The sequence below is a fragment of the Ovis aries genome, chromosome 17, assembly GCF_016772045.2.
Source record: "Ovis aries strain OAR_USU_Benz2616 breed Rambouillet chromosome 17, ARS-UI_Ramb_v3.0, whole genome shotgun sequence".
NCBI classification, from domain to species: Eukaryota; Metazoa; Chordata; class Mammalia; order Artiodactyla; family Bovidae; genus Ovis; species Ovis aries.
This window is the reverse complement of record NC_056070.1, coordinates 61,547,762-61,568,057: the sequence shown is the minus strand read 5'-3', so window position 1 is coordinate 61,568,057 and position 20,296 is coordinate 61,547,762. Positions and strand designations below refer to the sequence as shown.

Here is a 20,296-nt window from a genome sequence, read left to right as displayed (position 1 = left end):
CATCCCCGTGAGATGGGTTTTACTCTGATTCTCATATAGTACATTGAGACATGGCCAGTCACTCAGAGTCCCCTGGTGAGTGAGAGACGAGAGAATGAAGTTGAACCCTGGTCCTTCTTGCTGTGAAGCTCCTGCTCTTTGTCGCTGCTCTCAATGTGTCTTCATACACTGGATTTTTCTGTTCCCATTTGGAAGCCCATTACGGGCTTCCCTGGTGGCTCAGAGGTTAAAGCGTCTGCCTGCAATGCGGGAGACCTGGGTTTGATCCCTGGGTGAGGAAGATCCCCTGGAGAAGGAAATGGCAACCCACTCCAGTATTCTTGCCTGGAGAATCCCATGGAGGGAGGAGCCTGGAGGGCTACAGTCCACGGGGTCGCAAAGAGTTGGACCCGACTGAGCGACTTCACTTTCACTTTTCACTCTCATTTGGGGACCATGACAAGGAATCTAGCAGAGCCTCAGTGGAGGGAACATACTCGGCTGAACATACCAGCTACTGCCCTCCGTGATCCATCTCCACGTTGACACCAAAGCCACGCTGCCTACCTGCAGCTCCCAGACAATGACCACGCGTGCCAGAGGCACTCAGGCAGCCCCATTCCTGACAGTCAGGGGAAGCTCCGACATGGGACATTGGCAAGAGGACTCTCCACGAACTTGCTGGACTCTGTCTTGACTGCAGAGCCAACCGTCCTTCCTTCTTGCCTTCACCCAGAGTCAGATTAGATCAGGGTTGTCAGCTTGCGCAGCTTCTATAAGATCCCTGATCATTGTCTCTCACCTGGCTGTTTCCCCAAACAATCTCCCACATTTAATCTCACATTGGCATCTGCTCCTTAGAGTGACCCAGACCCACACAAGCACCTCTGCCACCACCCTCAAGGTAGGTGTGGGCTCTTCAGCAAATGCTAGCTGTGCTGATGACCCGAGGTACCATCCTGGTCGTCCTCAGCCGTCACCTCTTCTCAGTCAATGTCACTGCCTGTGAGGTTGCTCCTAGACGAAGCCACCATCTCACCCTCTCCCCACCCTGTCCCAGCCCTCATCCTGCTCCTTGGCCGGGGCTTCTGTGTTTATCCTTTCTATATTTGTGTTCTCAGATGCTTTGACATCTGGGCCCTGCTGATCCTGGAGAGACTGCCCTCCCAGGGTTGGCTGTTTCCTAGACACAGCCAGCAGCTCACCTGTTGGCCTTTCCCATGCAAACCTGTCGAGCATTTCCTCTCTGCCCACTGCCCAGACTCAGAGCCACTCTGAGCCACAAGCCATCCTGCCCCACTCATGCTGGTACAAGGTTCCAGGTGACTCAGGAAATGTGAGCACGGATAACACCTGCTAGCTACTGCTAAAACAAGAAGCTGAAAACTCGTTGCATTCTCTCAGGGAGAATGAGTCACCCGGACCATCTTGGAATGTTCTGGTAAGAGGACTTTCCAGCACAGCTGGTGTGCTGGTGCAGACAGGGCCCACCTGACACTTGGACTACAGTCTATCCAAGATCACTCTAAGTTGGTTGCCCAGAGCTGCTGTGACAAAGTGCCACACCCTGGCGGCTTAAAGCAACAGGAATGTATTCCGTCTCAGTTCTGGGGCTAGAAGCCCAAGATCAAGGCATCAGCAGGACCGTGCTCCCTCTGAAGGCTCCAAGGGAGAGTGCCTCCATGGCTCTTCCAGCTTCTGATGGTTGCAAGAAATCCTTGGTGTGTGGCAGCGTCACCCCAGTCCCCATCTCCGTTGTTGCGTGACCCTCTCTCGTGTCTTCACAACATCTTCCCTCCATGCTTGTCTGTCTCTGCATCTCTCTGCTCTTCTTATAAGGACCCCAGTCATACAGAATAAGGGGCCTACAGGAACAACCTCATCTCAACTCAATTGTTTTCACTGTTTGCTCACTGTCCGATTCTTTTGTGTCCCATGGACTAGCCCCCCCCCAGGCTCCTCTGTCCACAGGATTTCCTGGGCAAGAATACTGGAGTGGGTTGCTGTTTCCGGCTCCAGAGGATCGTCCTCACCCGAGGATCAAGCTAGCACCTCCTGCATTAGCAGCTAGATTCTTCACCACTGAACGACCAGGGGCGGCCCCTTAACTTGATTACCTCTTTGCAAAGACTCTGTTTCCAAATAAGGTCACATGAATAGAGCCCAGAGGTCGGGACTTCAGTGCAGTTTTTAGGAGGACGCAGTTCAGTCTGTACACACACCCTTAGGGGCCTTCCCTTCCATTAAAATGATGGTGAAGTGTAAATTTGAACAAAGAAACGGGGACATCTGCAAACGAGAGATTAGTTTCTGCAAGAGAGGAGCAGGTGAGAAGGTGGAGACAGGTGAAATGGAGCAGAGCCCAGGAGACGTGGGTGGTGGCCCCCCTAGCAGATGCTGGATCAGGCCCTGAGCTCCCTTCACACACTGTGGGGGTGGGGGTGAGAGTGAGAAGGGAGGCTGGAGATGGGAGCTAATGATGAGGCCAGATGCATTGACTTCCCCTCTCCCCTCCCCCAAAGGGGAAGCACGTCGATCCACACATGTCTGGTCATACCTGCAAGGTCCCATCTTCGCATAAGGTAGGCAGAGTCATAGAGCAGGACGCTGAGTTTGGGGAGGCGTATCGCTGTTTCCCCCCACCCCTCACCCGGAGCAAGAAGCAAACTGCCTCTGAAGACTGAGGCCTGAGCAAAACAGCAAAGAGAAGAGGCTCGGGTGAGCTGTCTTGAGCTGTGGTCCACAGGGCACATGCCATCTGACATTTTCTACTGAAGAGGAGAGAGCCGCATTTCTAGACAGGTGTCAGACCCCCTTTACCCATCAGAATATGGTTTCCTTGCAGAAGCGACCACGGGTGCGAGGGAATGAGCAAGTCCCACTCTCCACGACCCCATTTGATTTGAGAGCAGGGAACTGCTCCCTTCAGAATGAGCACACAGCCCCTCTGACCCCAGGATATCCCTCTCTTCAACACACTTAGAGGGAACAACATCCCCTGCCGTGAAGGGTCGAATAGTGTCCCGGAAAATTCACGCCCCTCAGATCCTCAGCGTGTGACCTTCTTTGGGAGCAGGGTCTTTGCAGGTATCATCAGTTAAGGGGTCACCCTGGATCAGCGTGGGCTCTGAATCCAATGACTGGGTCTTATAAGAAGACACTCAGGGACGGACATAGAGAGGACGAGGTCACGTGACAACAGAGGCATGGGTAGGCGTGATGCCGCCACGAGACAAGGAAGACTGCAGGACTGCCAGAAGCTAGAAGATGCGAGGACAGATTATCCCCGGAGTCTTGGGAGAGAGCCCGGCCCCGCCCATGCTTTGATTTCAGGCATTCAGTCTCCAGAACCGTGGTTTGTTACAGCAGCGCCTGGAAAGCCAGTCCACCTGGGCACAGAGTGTTTAACAGAGGCTGATAGAACCTTGACGAAAGGAATGAGTGTGATTGTCAGGAGTCAGCAATACCCACAACCAATGGGAAAATAAGGAAGGGGTATGGCAGTAGGAGAAGCAGTTCACAGGAGGTGCTGGCAATCGGCAGACGAAGCCAGAACAGAAAGCGGACACGAGAGAGTGATTCAGAGCCCGGGGCATCACAACCCTGTTTGGGAGAAGGAGCCAGATCCCTCCTGGGGGTAAGGAGGAGCAAGGAGGGGAGCTTTTGTTTCAGGCGGATCTTGGGTACCACCTGGAACTCTCAGGCAAGCTCTTAGGGTATGTGATGTGAGAACTCAGATGACAAAGGTACCAGCAGGAGGGCTGGAGAGCAGGAGGGAGGGGTCGGTGGAGCAGAGAAGGCAGGGGAGGACGCGGGATGGGGGGTGGTGGCTGGCAGGGGCATCTCACAGCTGGCTCCTTCCACAGCCTGCGCCACTCTACATAACCCCAGGCCATCTGCTAGATAAGTTCATCAAGGACTTTCTCCAGCCCAACCAGACTTTCCAAGACCAAATCAGGAAAGCTCTTAAAATCATCTGTTCATTCCTTGAAGAAAATTGCTTTTGACAGTCAACTACAAAGAGTCAAGTTATCCAGGTGAGCCCTGGCCTTTTTCTTTGTTCTTGGCGGGGAATTAAGCAGTCCCTGGATCTCGGCAAGAGTTGTGACCACCGGAAATGTGCGGGAAAGAATGCAGGAGGGAAGCTGGGGAGAGCAGCGCCTGGGATCCTGGTACTCAGCGGGGGGTGCTGAGGCACTGCTTATGTCACCCATGATAGGCCCTGGGGCGGAGCACGTTGTGTGTCTCGCAGGGTCTTTATTCCCCCACCAGATATCGAACCCACGGCATTGAGAGCACTGAGTTCTAACCGCTGGACCACCAGGGGGTTCCCATCCACGACAGACTTCCGATTCTGCGTTAACCTCCAAGGTTGACACAGAGGTGAAGGATCGCTGCTTGGCCCTCCTTGACCATCCTTGGCTTGTATTGTATCACTTGCAGTGGGAAAATTTTAGATTTTTACTATTAGTTGAGGATATCTTTTTCTCACTATGGTCTCTTTTTAAAGTGATCGGTTTCAAGTATAGTTGCTGTACAATATCATATAAGGTACAGTAAGCTATACAGTAAGTTGGGCTTCCCTGGTGGCACAGTGGTAGAGAATCCACCCGCCAGTGCAAGAGAGGCGAGAGACTCAGGTTTGATCCCTGTGTCCGGGAAGATCCCCTGGAGGAGGAGACGGCAACTACTCCAGTATTCTTGTCTGGAGAATCCCATGGATAGAGGAGCCTGCAAAGAGGGGTCGCAAAGAGTCAGACACAGCTGAGTGGGCACACACACAAGGTGTATGATACAGTGATTCACAATTTTGTAAGATAATGTAATTTAAATGGTGGCTCAATGGTAAAGAATCCACCTGCAACCCAGGAGATATATGTTCGATCCCTGGGTTGGGAAGATCTCCTGGAGGAGAAGACGACAACCCACTCCAATACTCTTGCCTGGAGAATTCCATAGACAGAGGAGCCTGGCGGGCTACAGTCCATGGGGTCGGAAAGAGGCAGACAGGACTGAGCGACTAAGCACCCTCCATTTACAGTTATTATAAGATAGTGGCTTTACTCCCCGTGGTGTACAGTATGTCACTGCAGCTTATTTCATCCCTAATAGTTTACACCTCTTACACCCCACCTCTATTGGCCCTGCCCCCCACCCTCCCCCCACTGTAACCACTAGTCTGTTCTCTGTGTCTGTGAGTCTGTAAAGCTATGCAGTCTTTACCAGAAGTATTTAGGACGTTGACTTGAGAAGGAGGTCATTTAAAACTAACCCATCCGTTGTTTGTGGGTAAATTCACACATCAAAAAGTGTGGGACAAACCACCTTGGGAATCAGAGGATTCTATTTCTTGGGAAAATGAAACACTCTGCTTAGGACTCAGCCCTAACTGGAGACACAAACTTGGGGCTACCCCTGGCAACCTCATCAATTGGCCCAACGGGTGCCAGCCCACAGGGGCGAGGGGCGAGCTCTAGAAAACGCTGCATCTCAATTTGCCTTTCTTCCCTGGGGGGGGGGGTCGACTGCGAAAGGCACGGCTCTGAAGACTGGCTCTGATGCCAGCTTCGTAGTGTTCACAGACTCGCTGAAAAGCTACACCTCCCCGAAAAACGAAAGCTGCAACATCATCAAGGAAATCCATGAGCAGCTGGAAGCCTGTCAGCAGCAGAAGGATTTTGAAGTGAAGTTTGAGATTTCAAAATGGAAGCCTCCCTGGGTGCTGAGCTTCACTCTGAAATCCAAAGTTCTCAATGAAAGTGTTGACTTTGATGTGCTGCCTGCATTTAATGCCCTGGGTGAGACTCCCGAGCTTTGAGCCTCTGGAAGAGGCTTCTGGCGTGATGGAAGAAGGAAGAAGGATTCTGGTGTGATGGAGGCAGGGGCGGGGTAGAGGGAAAGTCACGTGACTTACTGATCAGTCTTGGGTCCAGTGCCCCAACAGGTGACATAAGGACACCAGCATCTTACACCTGTGTGCATTTTTATCCTCTTTCAAGTATCCTGATGAAGACCAGAGAGCTTCCCTGGTGGTTCAGTGGTAAAGAATCTGCCTGCCAATGCAGGAGATGCAGGTTCGATCCCTGGGTTGGGAAGATCCCCTGGAGGAGGAAATGGCAACCCACTCCAGTACTCTTGCCTAGAGAATCCCATGGACAGAGGAGCCTGGAAGGCTGCAGTCCATGGGGCCGCAAAGAGTCGGATATGACTGAGAGACCCAACAACAGCAACAGCCAGAACCTGCATCGTATATTCCCAGGGTATCACTTGCTGCTGCTGCTGCTGCTGCTAAGTCACTTCAGTTGTGTCCAACTCTATGAGACCCCATAGACAGCAGCCCACCAGGTTCCCCTTTCCCTGGGATTCTCCAGGCAAGAACACTGGGGTAGGTTGCCATTTCCTTCTCAAATGATGAAAGTGAAAAGTGAAAGCAAAGCTGCTCAGTCGTGTCTGACTTGCAGTGACCCCAGGGACTGCAGCACCAGAGTCCTCCATCCATGGGATTTTCCAGGCAAGAGTACTGGAGTGGGGGGCCATTGTCTTCTCAGATCACAGGAATTCAGTACACATTTACAGATAAAATGCCTCAAGTATTAGGGAAGGAAATTTTAAAAATAGACTCTGGGAGAAATTCTGAGGCAAAAACAGGAAATCTGGGTGTTCACTTTCAATCATAGGCAAAAAATTTCCTTTGGAAATTCCATTTGTAAGTGACAGATACACAATGGTGTATTAAAAGAAACCAAGGGTGTGTCAGGCATTTTCCAAATCAAAATCAAGAAGACTCTGGTCCTTTCCTTCTGAATGGTTCTTAGTGCCTTTAGAGAGGAAATGACAGTATATAGATTGGGGGTCAGCTAACTTTTTCAAGCCTGGGTCTCCTGCGTTGCAGGCAGGTTCCTTACCATCTGAGCCACCAGGGAAGCCCTATAAAAGATAAGAGAGCAAATATTTTCAGCTTTCAGGACTATAGTGTATCCATCACAACTACTCAACTCTGCCTTTGTAGCTTGAAAGCAGTCATAGACAATACATTAATAAGTGAGCATGACTGTGTTCCAATAAAGCTTTATTTATAAAAACAAGAAAGGGGCCAGATGTCATCTGGGGGCCAGAGTTTCCAAAGTTCAGGTTAGCACTGTCCAGAAAGCCTTTCTGCAATAACAAAAATGTCCTATGGAGAGCTTGAACTATGGCTAGTGCTACTGAGGAACTAAATTTTTCAATTTTCCTTTAATGAGTTTGAATGCAAATAGCCATCTTGGCTGATGACTACCCTGTAGGACAGTGCAGATCTAGATAACCCTTTAATAATGCCATCTACAGTCATATAAACCATATAATTTTTAATAACTCACTACTCTGGAGATATTAGGCATCAGTAGTTTACATACACTAATAGAGTTGAAGTAATTTCCCAGGATTAAATTATATTAACAGTGTTTTGAGATCTGTTACTGTCTAGAGAGACTGTAGCATAATGTAAATTTCTCGCCCATGCTAGGTGAACTGAAGTCTGGCTCCACACCCAGCCCCAGGACCTATGCTGAACTCATCTATTTGTACAAACATTCTGATGTTTTCCTGGGGGGAGAATTTTCTGCGTGTTTCACGAAGCTACAGTGCAATTTTGTTCACTCCCTGCCCCCAAAATTGAAGGATTTAATCCGCCTGGTAAAGCACTGGTACAAAGGGGTATGACGGCTCTTTTCCTAGAGCCACCTCATTATTACTATTTTTAATTCTCTATTTATTGTAGTTTTAAAGATGCTTCTGCTTATTTTTGGCTTTACTGGGTCTTGGTTGCGGCCTGGGCTTTTCTCTAGTTGCGGCAGGTGGGGGCTACTGTCTGGCGCGGTGCACGGGCTTCTCACCGTGGTGGCTTCTCTTGTGCTGGAGCACAAGCCCTAGGCATGCAGGCTTCAGTAGCACTTGGGGCTCAGTTGCCCCGCTGCATGTGAGGTCTTCCCAGACCGGAGATTGAATGCGAGTCCTCTGCACTGGCAGGCAGGTTCTTAGCCACCGGACCGTCCTGGTCTTTATTTTTATCAGTACTCTGTGACCACGAAACCAGCACTTACCTGGTGCTCACACTTGCCCATGCTGGGTGGGGACTGAACCACATTAAGGAATCTTCCCGCTCTTAACCTGCGTGTCTTAGTGGCGTTCGCATCGCTGACCCCATTGAGTCGGGTCACATGCAAGCCCCTCATACCCCCAAAGCTGCTGCATGTGGCTTATTCTGCCTCTGCTCTGGCACCCAAAGAATTCTGGAGCCGAAGGGAAGATGAAGTCGGGATGTGCGTGCCTACAAGTCACCAGCATGGCTTACCTACTGATGAGTGCCCATAACACACACAGACGCTACTCTTGGAAGACAGGTTGGAATGACAGGCGGCACCAGCGGCTGCATTTTCTATACTGGTTTACCTCCCTTCACTTCCATCAGCTCATGGGGGCACTTTCTGAGCCCCACACAATAGCTGCTCTTTCGGGAGATGTTCCCTTTCTGTGTCCAGATTCCCGAAGCTGGAAAAGACTGAATCTGTGTCTAAATCGAGCCCCAGGGAGCTCAGAGGACTCAGGGCTCCCAGGTGACCTTGGGCAAGTCACTTCACTTCACCGTGGTGACCTCTGCCTGCTAGGCGTTGGAGGATCAGGAATGAATGATGGAGGTGGAATGTCTGGCCACATAATTAGCATAGACTGGGGCTTTTGGAAGTGGTGAAAGTGTTAGTGGCTAAGTTGTGTCCGACTCTGCGGCCCCACATCTGTAGCCCGCCAGGCTCCTCTGTCCATGGCATTCCCCAGGCAAGAATACTGGAGTGGGTTGCCATGCCCTCCTAGAGAGGATCTTTCCAACCCAGAGATGGAACTCGGGTCTCCCTCATTGCAGGCAGATTCTCTACCGTCCGAGCCACCGAAATCCAGGACAAGACTGTGTTATAACTCTGGGAAGGCACATACAGGCAGAGTTCAGCAAAGAAGCCTGCGCAGCTGCCTTTGAGCTGCAGAGCGGCCCTTCTCAGGCCCCAGCAGACCGGTCCCCCCCAGGGCTGAGTCTCGTGACTCGGTTGTTCTGCTGTGGCCGCAGCATCCTTCGGTGCACCTTCTTGCTACGCGCGTGTCACCTCCCTGCTTTAACCGCTATCGTCTGATGTTTCCATTCTTCCCTCAGTGTGAAAGCAAGTTGAAGCAAAAGGAGTCTCTGCCCCCTAAGTACGCCTTGGAGCTGCTCACCATCTACGCCTGGGAGAAGGGGAGTGGGGCACAGGATTTTGACACGGCTGAAGGTTTCCGGACTGTCCTGGAGTTGGTCATACAATATCAGCATCTCTGTGTCTTCTGGACGGTCAACTACAGTTTTGATGATGAGATTCTGAGGAACTTCCTCCTGACCCAGATCCAGAGAATCAGGTGCCCCAAACTGCTCTGTTTCTTAACCTTATTCCCTCCAACACTGTTTTGGTGACCAGAATTCACCTCCCAGGGGCCCTGATCATTATTCCTCATATGAAACTGAGAAGGGAACTGTGCTGACCGTCAGAACCTCCCACAGTCTCCAGGGAGGCAGGGGAAATGTCATCCAGGAGGAACAGAGAGGGAAGGACCAGGGTACCAGGTCCTGAGTTGCTTTCATCTTTCTAGGTCAGAAGGAAAAGCAGGGATCCGTTAGCAGGTCTAAAAGGTGTGGGAGTTGGAAGAGTGTCCCTGAGAAATAGTGCTGTTATTCACTGCTGAAGGATCCTGCAGGTTATTTTTTAGATCGGGTTCCCATCTCCATCCTACAAAACGGTTATCCTCAAGAATAGGAAGGAATCTTCGTGCATCCACTCAGCGCCAGCAGCAGGGAACAAAAACAAGGGAAGCAAGAGAAAAGAAAGGAACATTGAGAAAGAATGGAGGAAGGAGGGGCAGAAAAAGAGAGAGAAAGATACTGTGGCTTGCCAGCCATGGTGTGACCAGCTTTACAGTGTGGGCCTGGTCACTCAGTCACGTCCGACTCTTCGCAGCCCCATGGACTCTAGCCCACCAGGCTCCTCTGTCCATGAGGCTTCTCAGGCAAGAATACTGGAGTAGGTTGCCATTTCCTTCTCCAGGGGATCTTCCCAACCCAAGGATCAAACTTGCATCTCCTGTGTTGGCAGACAGGTTCTTTCTTTAATCACTGAGCCCCCTGGGAAATAGAGTTGATTACATGATAAATCATATTTCAGTTGCACCAGGATGGGGAGATGTTTATATCATGCCTTCATGTGCGTAATAACAAATAGCTTTCTAAACTTTTCTGACAAATATGATTTAATTCTAGGAAATCCTTTCGAACTGTTTCAGTACATTGGAATGACTGATATCTAAGCTAGAAAGACACATCGTTTTATCATGGAAAAGAGAATAGGCCCCTAATTCTGAGGCCACCATTTCCGAAAAACCATGTCTCTAATGACTCCTAACCTCTCGTTTAGGCCTGTGATCTTGGACCCAGCCGATCCTACTGGCGACGTGGGTGGAGGGGACCGTTGGTGTTGGCATCTTCTAGCGAAAGACACGACTGAATGGTTGTCTTCTCTCTGCTTCAAAGATAAGTCGGGATGTCCCATACAACCGTGGAAAGTGCCCAGGAAAGTCATCTAAAGAAGTGTCGTCTGGAGATTACCCCGGGATGGGCTTCCATCCAAGAGCTTCCTCTGCTCTAGGAACTTGAGATTCACTCAGCCGCACATTACAGATAGCCCAACACAGGCGCTTAAACGATTGGCTTTTTTTGGTCCCATTTGATGAAATCCTAAGGCGGGCAATACAGGACTCACTCAACAGCTCCATCAGGCTTTCCCCGGGAGCAGATTGTCTCCACCGTGACTGTTGGTATTCGGGCCTGGATAGTTCTTCATGGTGTAAGCAGTGTAAGATGTTGAGTAGCAGCCCCTGGTTCCCTACCCAGGAGATGCGGGCGCACCACCCCCGAGGGCAATAGTCAAAAACATCCCCAGGGATTTCCCTGTTAAGAGTCTGCCTTGCAGTGCAGGGCACATGGGTTCAGTCCCTGGTCAGGGAATTAAGATCCCACGTGCTACAAGACACCTAGACTCACACACTCTGGAACCCATGCAACACAACCGGAAAGCCCATGTGCCACGATGAGAAAGACCCATCACAGCCAAATAAGTAAATCAATTCTTTTAAAAAAAATGTCTTCAGAGAGGGCCGAGTGTCACCCAGGGCACACTCATCCCTGGCTCCTTCTGGCTCCGCCCTCTTGAGTTGTCTAGCTGAGTCTTCCTGGCACTGAGAGTAGCTGTTGCACCTCTGCGTGGGGGGTTCACCATCAGGCTGGAGGGACAGAAAAGTGGAGAACACCTACCCACAGGGTGTCTTATTTGAAGCCACATCTAGCAAAGTCTTATGTTTCATTACCCAGAACCGTTGCAATGCATTGCTTGCAGCTTAAAAGTGACTCCATAAAGAGGGGTGGTGAAGACAGGCATGGGTGGGATTGGGTCAGTCAACCAAGAGTGCCTGTATCTGTGTTCTCAGATGCTTTGACATCTGGGCCCTGCTGATCCTGGAGAGACTGCCCACCCACCCCTCGCCCCGATTTGGCTGTTTCCTAGACACAGCCAGCAGCTCACCTGTTTGCCTTTCCCATGCAAACCTGTCAAGCATTTCCTCTTTGCTCCACTGCCCAGACTCAGAGCCAGTCTGAGCCACAACCCACCCTGCCCCACTCATGCTGGGACCAGGTACCAGGTGACTCAGGAAACCCCTTCCTCTCCACAGCCCTCTTACTTTATTCATACTTGCCGTCCAAAGACTGCTTTCCCTGCCTCGCCTGCCTTTCCCAGAGAAATGACCATCAGGGTCTTGGCCTTGTTTTCCTCTAAGTCTGTCTGCCTCATGGAAGACCCTGGGTATTCCCGTGTGGCCTGGACACAGAATGACAGGCTGTGTCTCCTGTTTCTAGGGACCTGGGAGGACCATACTTGGTCATTGATTTAAGCATAAAAGTGAGAAATATTTTTGTATTTAAAAAAGAGGAAGAATCCCAAAGTGTCTCGAAAATTTGGGACCTTTTCTTTTCTGTCTCAATTTCCATGTCTATGTTGAGTCTTTCTGAAAATGGGATTTTACCCCAGATGGGGTTTTGTTACCACTGTGTTATCTTTAGCACAGGTATCTCTTCATGCAGAGAGGACACCTTGGAATCACATATAATTACCATGTGGGTGGCCCACTTGTATTGTTTTCTGAGGGTGTTTCAGAATTATACATAAAGCCACAGTCACTAGCAGATTAATTGAACTGGGAAATAGCTGCTCAGCTGAAGAGCCACATGGATCATATGGCAGAACTATTGGTAATTCTTGAGGAACTCTCCTACTCTTTCCATAGTGGTGGCACCAAAGTGCGTTCTCAGCAAGAGTGGTCCAGGCCCTCCACATGCTCACCAACATGAGTGTCCTTTAACACATGTAACAGCTATGCTAACAGGTAAAAGTGATGTCTTATGATTTTGATTTCCATTTCCCAGATGATTCATAATATTGAGTATGGGAATTCCCTGGGGGTCCAGTGGTTAGGACTGGGCGCTCTCACTGTCGGGGTCAGAGTTCAATCCCTGGTTGGGCAACCAAGATCAGGCAAGCTACACAGTGTGGCCAAAGAGTAACGATGCGCATCTTTTCATATAGCTGCTGGCCATTTGTAAAGCTTCTTTAGAGAAATAAAAATTCAATCTTTAGCCCATTGTATAATTAGGATATTCGTCCTTTAGCCATTGAGTTGTCCAAGGCCCTCATTATTTTGCTACTTTACCCCTTATCAGATTTGTGGTTTGCAGTCATTTTCTCCCTTTCCATTACCTTTTCTCCCTTTCATTTCATACTTTTTTTTTCATTTTTAATTATAGTTCATTTGCATTGCGTGTTGCTTTGAATGCACAGCTAAGTGATTCAGCTATACATGTATCTATTCTTTTCCATCAGTTACTTTTTCACTTCACTGGGTTTCTTTTTTTTTTTCATTTGCTGGGCAGAAGCTTCTTAGTTGGATTAGTTCCCTGTTGTCTATTTTTGCTTTATTGTCAGTGCTTTGCTTACACAGTCAACTACTCTTTGGCAAAGTTGTCAAGAATATACAATGAAGAAAGGACAGTCTCTTCTATAAATCAAGCTGGGAACATTGGATATCCACATGCAAAAGGGTAAAATCACACCTTTTCCTCCAGCATGCACAAGTATCAACTCAGGATAGATAAAACTTGAAACTGTAAAACTCCTCGAAGAAAACACAGAGGAAACTTCATGACATGGATTTGGCAATGACTTTATGAACGTCATATCAAAACTGAGAAACGGGTGTGAGTTGGGGATCCCGCACCAGTTCTTTTTTTTTTTTAACTTTTTATTTTTACTTTATTCTACTTTATAATACTGTATTGGTTTGCCATACATTGACATGAATCCACCACGGGTGTACATGCGATCCCAAACATGAACCCCCCTCCCACCTCCCTCCCCACAACATCCCTCCGGGTCATCCCAGTGCACAAGCCCCAAGCATGCTGTATCCTGCATCGGACATAGACTGGTGATTTGATTCTTACATGATATTAAACATGTTTCAATGCCATTCTCCCAAATCATCCCACCCTCTCCCTCTCCCTCTGAGTCCAAAAGTCCGCTCTACACATCTGTGTCTTTTTTGCTGTCTTGCATACAGGGTCATCATTGCCATCTTTCTAAATTCCATATATATGTGTTAGTATACTGTATTGGCTGCACCAGTTCTTCTAGTGGATGCCAAGTATTCCAGCAGCACTTGCTGAAGGGACCATCCTTCCCACTGTTCTGCAGAACCACCTCAGACAGATGTGCGGAGTCCTCTGTGTGTGAGCCTGTGTTGGTCCATTGGTCAGTTTTTGTGTCCTTGAGTTAATACTACCTTGACTAATTATGATATCCTGATATTCTCAGTGTCTTGTGGAAAACTCTATTCTATCCAAATTAATGTCTTCTGTTGGCTCTGTCTATTTCTATGTAATATTATAATCAGTTGGTGAATTTTCACCCTAAAGACAGGGAGGCATTTGATTAGAATTCCATAAATTAGTTCAGGGAAAATGACATCCATGTAATATTGAGAATTCCAGTCCAGAAACTTGGAACTTCTTTCCATTAATTGTCTTCTTTAATTACTCTGTAACTACATTGTATAGTTTTTCCCTGCATTGCTAGTGCATATATTTTGTATTGCTAGTACATACATTTTACACATATTATTCCTAGATATCCATATTTATATTAGTGTACTTAGCAAGTTTTCCTTACTTTCATTTGTAATGTTGGTTTCATGAAGACCTCAATGTTTTCAGTGGGTATGTGGATTATAGTATGATGAGTGAGCTTTATAATTCTCTGAAGTTTGTGGTTTTATTGTATGTTGCTGTAAATCTATATCCCTGTATGACCACAAGAAACAATAAAGCATTTCCTTCCTAAACTTTTTTGGATAAGTGTTTGTCAGCTGACCTCTGATGATTTGGTCAAAGCTGGCAGAAGCAGGTGACGCAAAGCTCGAGGGTGGTGCACTTCAGAACTGCTGGTTCAACCACAAATTCATGAGACTCAGCAACAGAGAAGAGAGCGTGTAAGGGATGATGGACATGCTCGTATGAAATCTGAAAGAGCCAAGTCATAAATGCCTCATTGTCCAGAGCTGAGTCCCACCCCTGCCATTCTGGGCCACTTCCTGCTGAGGAAACAAAACTGGGGAGAACTGAGACTAAGGCAGGAGAGGGGAGGGTGGAGTGCTCTGAGCCTCCCTGGAGACTCAGCGTCTTGTTGGGGGCCCCAGCCCCACCAGGGGTGCGGTCTGCTGTGCTGCCTGCCTTTGGGGCTCCCCGCTCCACGGGAGCTGTCCTGTCTCAGGGCTTCTTCCTCTCTCTGTTCATGTTTCTGAGCACAAGTCTCTCACAGTTCGAGAGCCTTACCAAAATGAGGTGTCTCTAAAAAGTGGAGCAGAGATCATCGTATCTCTCCTGGGGCAGTCGTGCCTAAACCAAGCAGGCAAGAGGAAACGGTAAATTAGCACAATTTGAGGACAAGACATTCTTCATGGAACCCCCACCAGACTTACCCGCTAGATTGAATGGCAAAGTGTGTGAACTTAATTTTTCTAACAATGGGGCAGCAGAGATCTGTCCTCTGCAGCTGGGGACCTGAGAGGTACACTTTTCCTTTTTTTTAGAGGTGTACTTTTGTGGGACTTGATACATAGGAAGTTTTTAATTAATACCTGCCATAATGATTATAAATGATTACCATCACTATCTTACTCACAGCAAAGAGTGTTTATTAATGATCTCTCCAGCCTGGTTCAAATTGTGGTGCCAGAGAAGACTCTTGAGAGTCCCTTGGACTGCCTGCATGGAGATCAAACCAGTCAATCCTAATGGAAATCAACTCTGAATATTCATTGGAAGGACTGATACTGAAGCTGAAGCTCCAATACTTTGGCCACCTGATGGGAAGAGGAGACTCATTGGAAAAGACCCTGATTCTGGGAAAGATTAAGGGCAGGACGAGAAGGAGACAACAAAGGACGAGATGGCTGGATGGCATCACCAACTCCATGGACGTGAGTGTGAGTAATCTCCGGCAGTTGGCGATGGACAGGGAGACCTGGTTTGATGCAGGCAATGGGGCTGCAAGAGTCAGACATGACTCAGTGACTGAACTGAGACCATTAGCCAATTTAAGATGCAATAAAGACTTTTCGAGGGGCTGCTCAGGTAGGTAATGAATCTACCTGCCAATCCCTGGGTCAGGAGATCCCCTAGAGAAGGAAATGGCAACCCACTCCAGTATTCTTGCCTGGAGAATCCCATGGACAGAGAAGCCTGGTGGCTGCAGTCCAAGGGGTCACAAAGAGTCAGACATGACTTAGTGACTAAACTACCAAAAAGATTTTTAAAGTCAGAATCACCCTTTATTTTGGTTCGTGTTTGGTACCTTTCAAATTCCTTTTTGTGTCTCCTCTTTCAGATTATCCTGTGAAATAGTTCCTAGAGTGATAACAAAAAGTTTCTCCAGAGAAATGGAATATTTCCTGCCATATCAGTAGAGACCTATGAGACCTTCAAGAACTAAATACCCGAAAAAGATGTCCTTTCATTATAGGGGAATGAAATGCAAAAGTAGGAAGTCAAGAGATACCTGGAGTAACAGGAAACTTTGGCCTTGGAATACAAAATGAAGCAGGACAAAGGCTAACAGAATTTTGCCAGGAGAACTCACTGATCATAGCAAACACCCTCTCCAACACCACAAGAGAAGTCTCTATACATGGACATCACCAGGTGGTCAATACCGAAATCAGATTGATTATTTTCTTTGCAGCCAAAGGTGGAGAAGCTCTGTACAGTCAGCAAAAACAAGGCTGGGAGCTGACTGTGGCTCAGATCATGAACTCCTTATTGGCAAATTCAGACTTAAATTGAAGAAAGTAGGGAAAACCACTAGACCATTCAGATATGACCTAAATCAAATCCCTATGATTATAGAGTGGAAGCGACCAATAGATTCAAGGGATTAGATCTGATAGAGTGCCTGAAGAACTATGGATGCCACTGTATAGGAGGCAGGAATCAAGACCACCCCTAAGAAAAAGAAATCAAAAAGGCGAAATGGTTTTCTGAGGAGGCCTTAGAAATAGCTGAGAAAAAAAGAGACGCTAAAGGCAAAGGAGAAAAGGAAAGATAGAAGCATCTGAATGCAGAGTTCCAAAGCATAGCAAGGAGAGATAAGCAAGCCTTTCTCAGTGATCAATGCAAAGAAATAGAGGAAAACAATAGAATGGGAAAGGCTAGAGATCTCTTCAAGAAAATGAGAGATAGCAAGGGAACATTTCATGCAAAGATGGGCTCAATAAAGGACAGAAATGGTCTGGACCTAACAGAAGCTGAAGATACTAAGAAGAGGTGACAAGAATACACAGAAGAACTATGTGAAAAAGATCTTCATGACCCAGATAACCACGATGGTGTGATCACTCACCTAGAGCCAGACATCCTGGAATGAGAAGTCAAGTGCGCCCTAAGAAGCATCACTACGAACAAAGCTAGTGGAGGTGATGGAGTTCCAGTGGAGCTATTTCAAATCCTAAAAGATGATATGCCAGCTCAATATGCCAGCAAATTTGGAAAACTCAGCAGTGGCCACAGGACTGGAAAAGGTCTGGTTTCATTCCAGTTTCAAAGAAAGGCAATGCCAAAGAATGTTCAAACTACCACACAACTGGACTCGTCTCACACGCTAGCAAAGTAATGCTCAAAATTCTCCAAGCCAGGCTTCAACAGTATGTGAACCATGAACTTCCAGATGTTCAAGCTGGATTTAGAAAAGGCAGAGGAACCAGAGGTCAGATTGCCAACATCTGTTGGATCATGGAAAAGCTAGAGAGTTCCAGAAAAACATCTTCTGCTTTATTGAGTATGCCAAAGCCTTTGACTGTGTGGATCACAACAAACTCTGGAAAATTCTGAAAGATATGGGAATACCAGACCACCTGACCTGCCTCCTGAGAAATCTGTATGGAGGTCAAGAAGCAACAGTCAGGAACTGGACATGGAACAACAGGCTTGTTCCAAATAAGGAAAGGAGTACATCAAGGCTGTATATTGTCAGCCTGCTTATTTAACTTCTATGCAGATTACATCATGAGAAATGGTGGGCTGGAGGAAGCACAAGCTGGAATTGAGATCGCTGGGAGAAATATTGATAAACTCAGATATGCAGATGATACCACCCTCATGGCAGAAAGTGAAGAAGAACTAAAGAGCCACTTGATGAAAGTGAAAAAGGAGAGTGAAAAAGTTGGCTTAAAATTCAACATTCAGAAAATGAACATCATGGCACCTGGTCCCATCACTTTATGGCAAATAGGTATGGAAACAGTGGATACAGTGAGCGACTTTGTTTTGGGGGGCTCCAAAATCACTGCAGATGGTGACTGCAGACATGAAATTAAAAGACACTTGCTCCTTGGAAGAAAAGTTTTGACCAACCTAGACAGCATATTCAAAAGCAGAGACATTACTTTGCCAACAAAAGTCCGGCTAGTCAAAGCTATGGTTTTCCAATAGTCATGTACAGAGGTGAGAGTTGGACGATAAAGAAAGCTGAGCATGGAAGAATTGATGCTTTTGTACTGTGGTGTTGGAAAAGACCCTTGAGAGTCTCTTGAACTGCAAGGAGATCCAACCAGTCCGTCCGAAAGGAAATCAGTCCTGAATATTCATTGGAAGGACTGATGTTGAAGCTGAAACTCCAATATTTTGGCCACCTGAGGCGAAGAACTGACTCATTGCAAAAGACCCTGATTCTGGGAAAGATTGAAGGCAGGAGGAGAAGGCGATGCCAGAGGATGAGATGGTTGGATGGCATCATCAACTCGATGGACTAGAGTCTGAGTAAGCTCTGGGAGTTGGTGATGGACAGGGAAGCCTGGTGTGTTGAGTCCATGAGGTCACTAAGAGTCGGACACGACTGACCGACGGAACTCAACTGAACTGCTATGAGTAAACAAGGTTGTCACAGTCATCAGCAATTGCGGCCCTTCAGTGTGAGCTGGTGAGCCCTGAGGAGACCCAGGAGGAAAGGTGAGCCCTGAGGAGAGCCAGGAGGAAAGGTGAGCCCTGAGGAGACCCAGGAGGAAAGGTGAGCCCTGAGGAGACCCAGGAGGAAAGGTGAGCCCTGAGGAGACCCAGGAGGAAAGCTGAGCCCTGAGGAGAGGCGGCTCAGCATGCGGAAGCAGGAAGGGTGTGCTTGTCGCTCGGCTGGGTCTGACTCTCATCCCACAGACGATAACCGGGGCTTCCCGGTGGCTCAGTTGGTTAGAATCCACCTGAGATTCTGGAGACCTGGCTTCGATCCCTGAGTGGGGAAGATCCCGTGGAGGAGGGCTTGGTACCCCACTCCAGTATTCTTCCTGGAAAATCCCCATGGACAGAGGAGCCTGGTGGGCTGTAGTCCGTGGGGTCACACAGAATTGGACATGACTGAACAGCTAAGCACAGCACAGACTGTAGCCGCCAGGCTCCTCTGTCCATGGGATCCTCCAGGCAAGAACGCAGGAGCCCGTAGCCATGCCCTTCTCCAGGGGATCTTCCTAACATTAGCCCCAGATAGCGGAGGCGTGTATCAAAGGAATGATTTCAGTGAGCACCGACTCTGACATCTTCCCATACAGAAAAAAAGCACTCTATGCCTAAACTTGAGATTGTTGGTGGCCAAAATCTTGGCTTTCTCAGCCCTGCAAAGCCAAATAAAAAATAGAGAGACAGAGTATGGAGGAAACAGAAAGGTAGCTTTAATTCTCAGCTGGCAGAGAGGGGTGCTCCATAAACTCATGCCTTAAAAACTGCGCCCCCCACCTTGAGGGGTCCAGGGACTTTTATAAGATGAGGGCTTCCAGTTCAGGAATCAATGATGAGGAACAAAGGTGTTAGGATCTTGACGTGTTCCTCTTGCACTATTTCAAACACAGTCACAGGCTGGCATCAGTAATCCAGTAATTGAGTCTGGCAGTTTGGCAGCTCTGCGGCTGTCTTTCCGATATATAAAAAGAAGAACTTTAAGGGGAAGAGTGTTGCAAGCGTAAACACCAGATACAGGATGTATTTAGCCCACCAGGCCTCAAAGAATTGGCACTGACTAAGCACTCTCGAGCACCCGCACAGAAAGGAAAATGGGGTGAGCTGGAGCTCCTGCAGAGTGAGGAGGCAGAAAAGCAAATTTACAGACATGCACACTCAGGAGCAGTTACAGTTGAAAAAAAAGACCCTGGTGCCGGGAAAGATTGAAGGCAGGAGGAGAAGGGGATGACAGAGGATGAGATGGTTGGACGGCATCACCGATTCGATGGACATGAGTTTGAGCAAGCTCCAGGAGTTGGTGATGGACAGGGAGGCCTGGCGTGCTGCACTGAACTGACAAAGTGAAAAAACTAAGACTGTTCAGGCCTCTCACTCTTCTCTTTATCTTCTTTGTTCTCCGGAAAGGGAAAGTAAAAGGCTCATTCCTGTATGTTTTTTTTTTTTCTTTCCCTTTTCACCTCAATGGGATATCTGGTTTTCTTTAATTTATTCAAAAACATTTGATGTCCAGACTACCTGACCTATGTTGCGAAACTTCTATACAACCTGGCTCCTCCCTCGCCTCCTTGGAGCAGTCTTCTCAGGGTCACTTGAGAGGCTGTCTCCTCGGCTTAAAGTGCTAAAAATTCCCATCAAATGAAACATATGTCAACTTTTATGTTG

General features: G+C 48.0%; 1 protein-coding gene across 1 annotated transcript; it reads left to right on the top strand.

The window, feature by feature from the left end:
- Positions 1–50: 50 nt before the first annotated feature.
- LOC121816895 (2'-5'-oligoadenylate synthase 2-like) lies at positions 51–14,478 on the top strand. Its single transcript, XM_042234223.1, has 5 exons — positions 51–75; positions 5,430–5,777; positions 7,484–7,674; positions 9,158–9,396; positions 10,446–14,478. The coding sequence occupies exons 1-5, from the start codon at positions 51–53 to the stop codon at positions 10,612–10,614; spliced, it is 972 nt and encodes a 323-aa protein (XP_042090157.1). The 3' UTR covers positions 10,615–14,478.
- The last annotated feature ends 5,818 nt before the right edge of the window (positions 14,479–20,296 follow it).

Excerpts from the sequence above, each read along its gene's own strand:
- LOC121816895 (XM_042234223.1), top strand. The coding sequence starts at position 51 with ATGGCCAGTCACTCAGAGTCCCCTG. Across the intron at positions 76-5,429 it reads CAGTCACTCAGAGTCCCCTG|CCCACAGGGGCGAGGGGCGA; the intron begins GTGAGTGAGAGA and ends AACGGGTGCCAG. Across the intron at positions 7,675-9,157 it reads TAAAGCACTGGTACAAAGGG|TGTGAAAGCAAGTTGAAGCA; the intron begins GTATGACGGCTC and ends TTCTTCCCTCAG.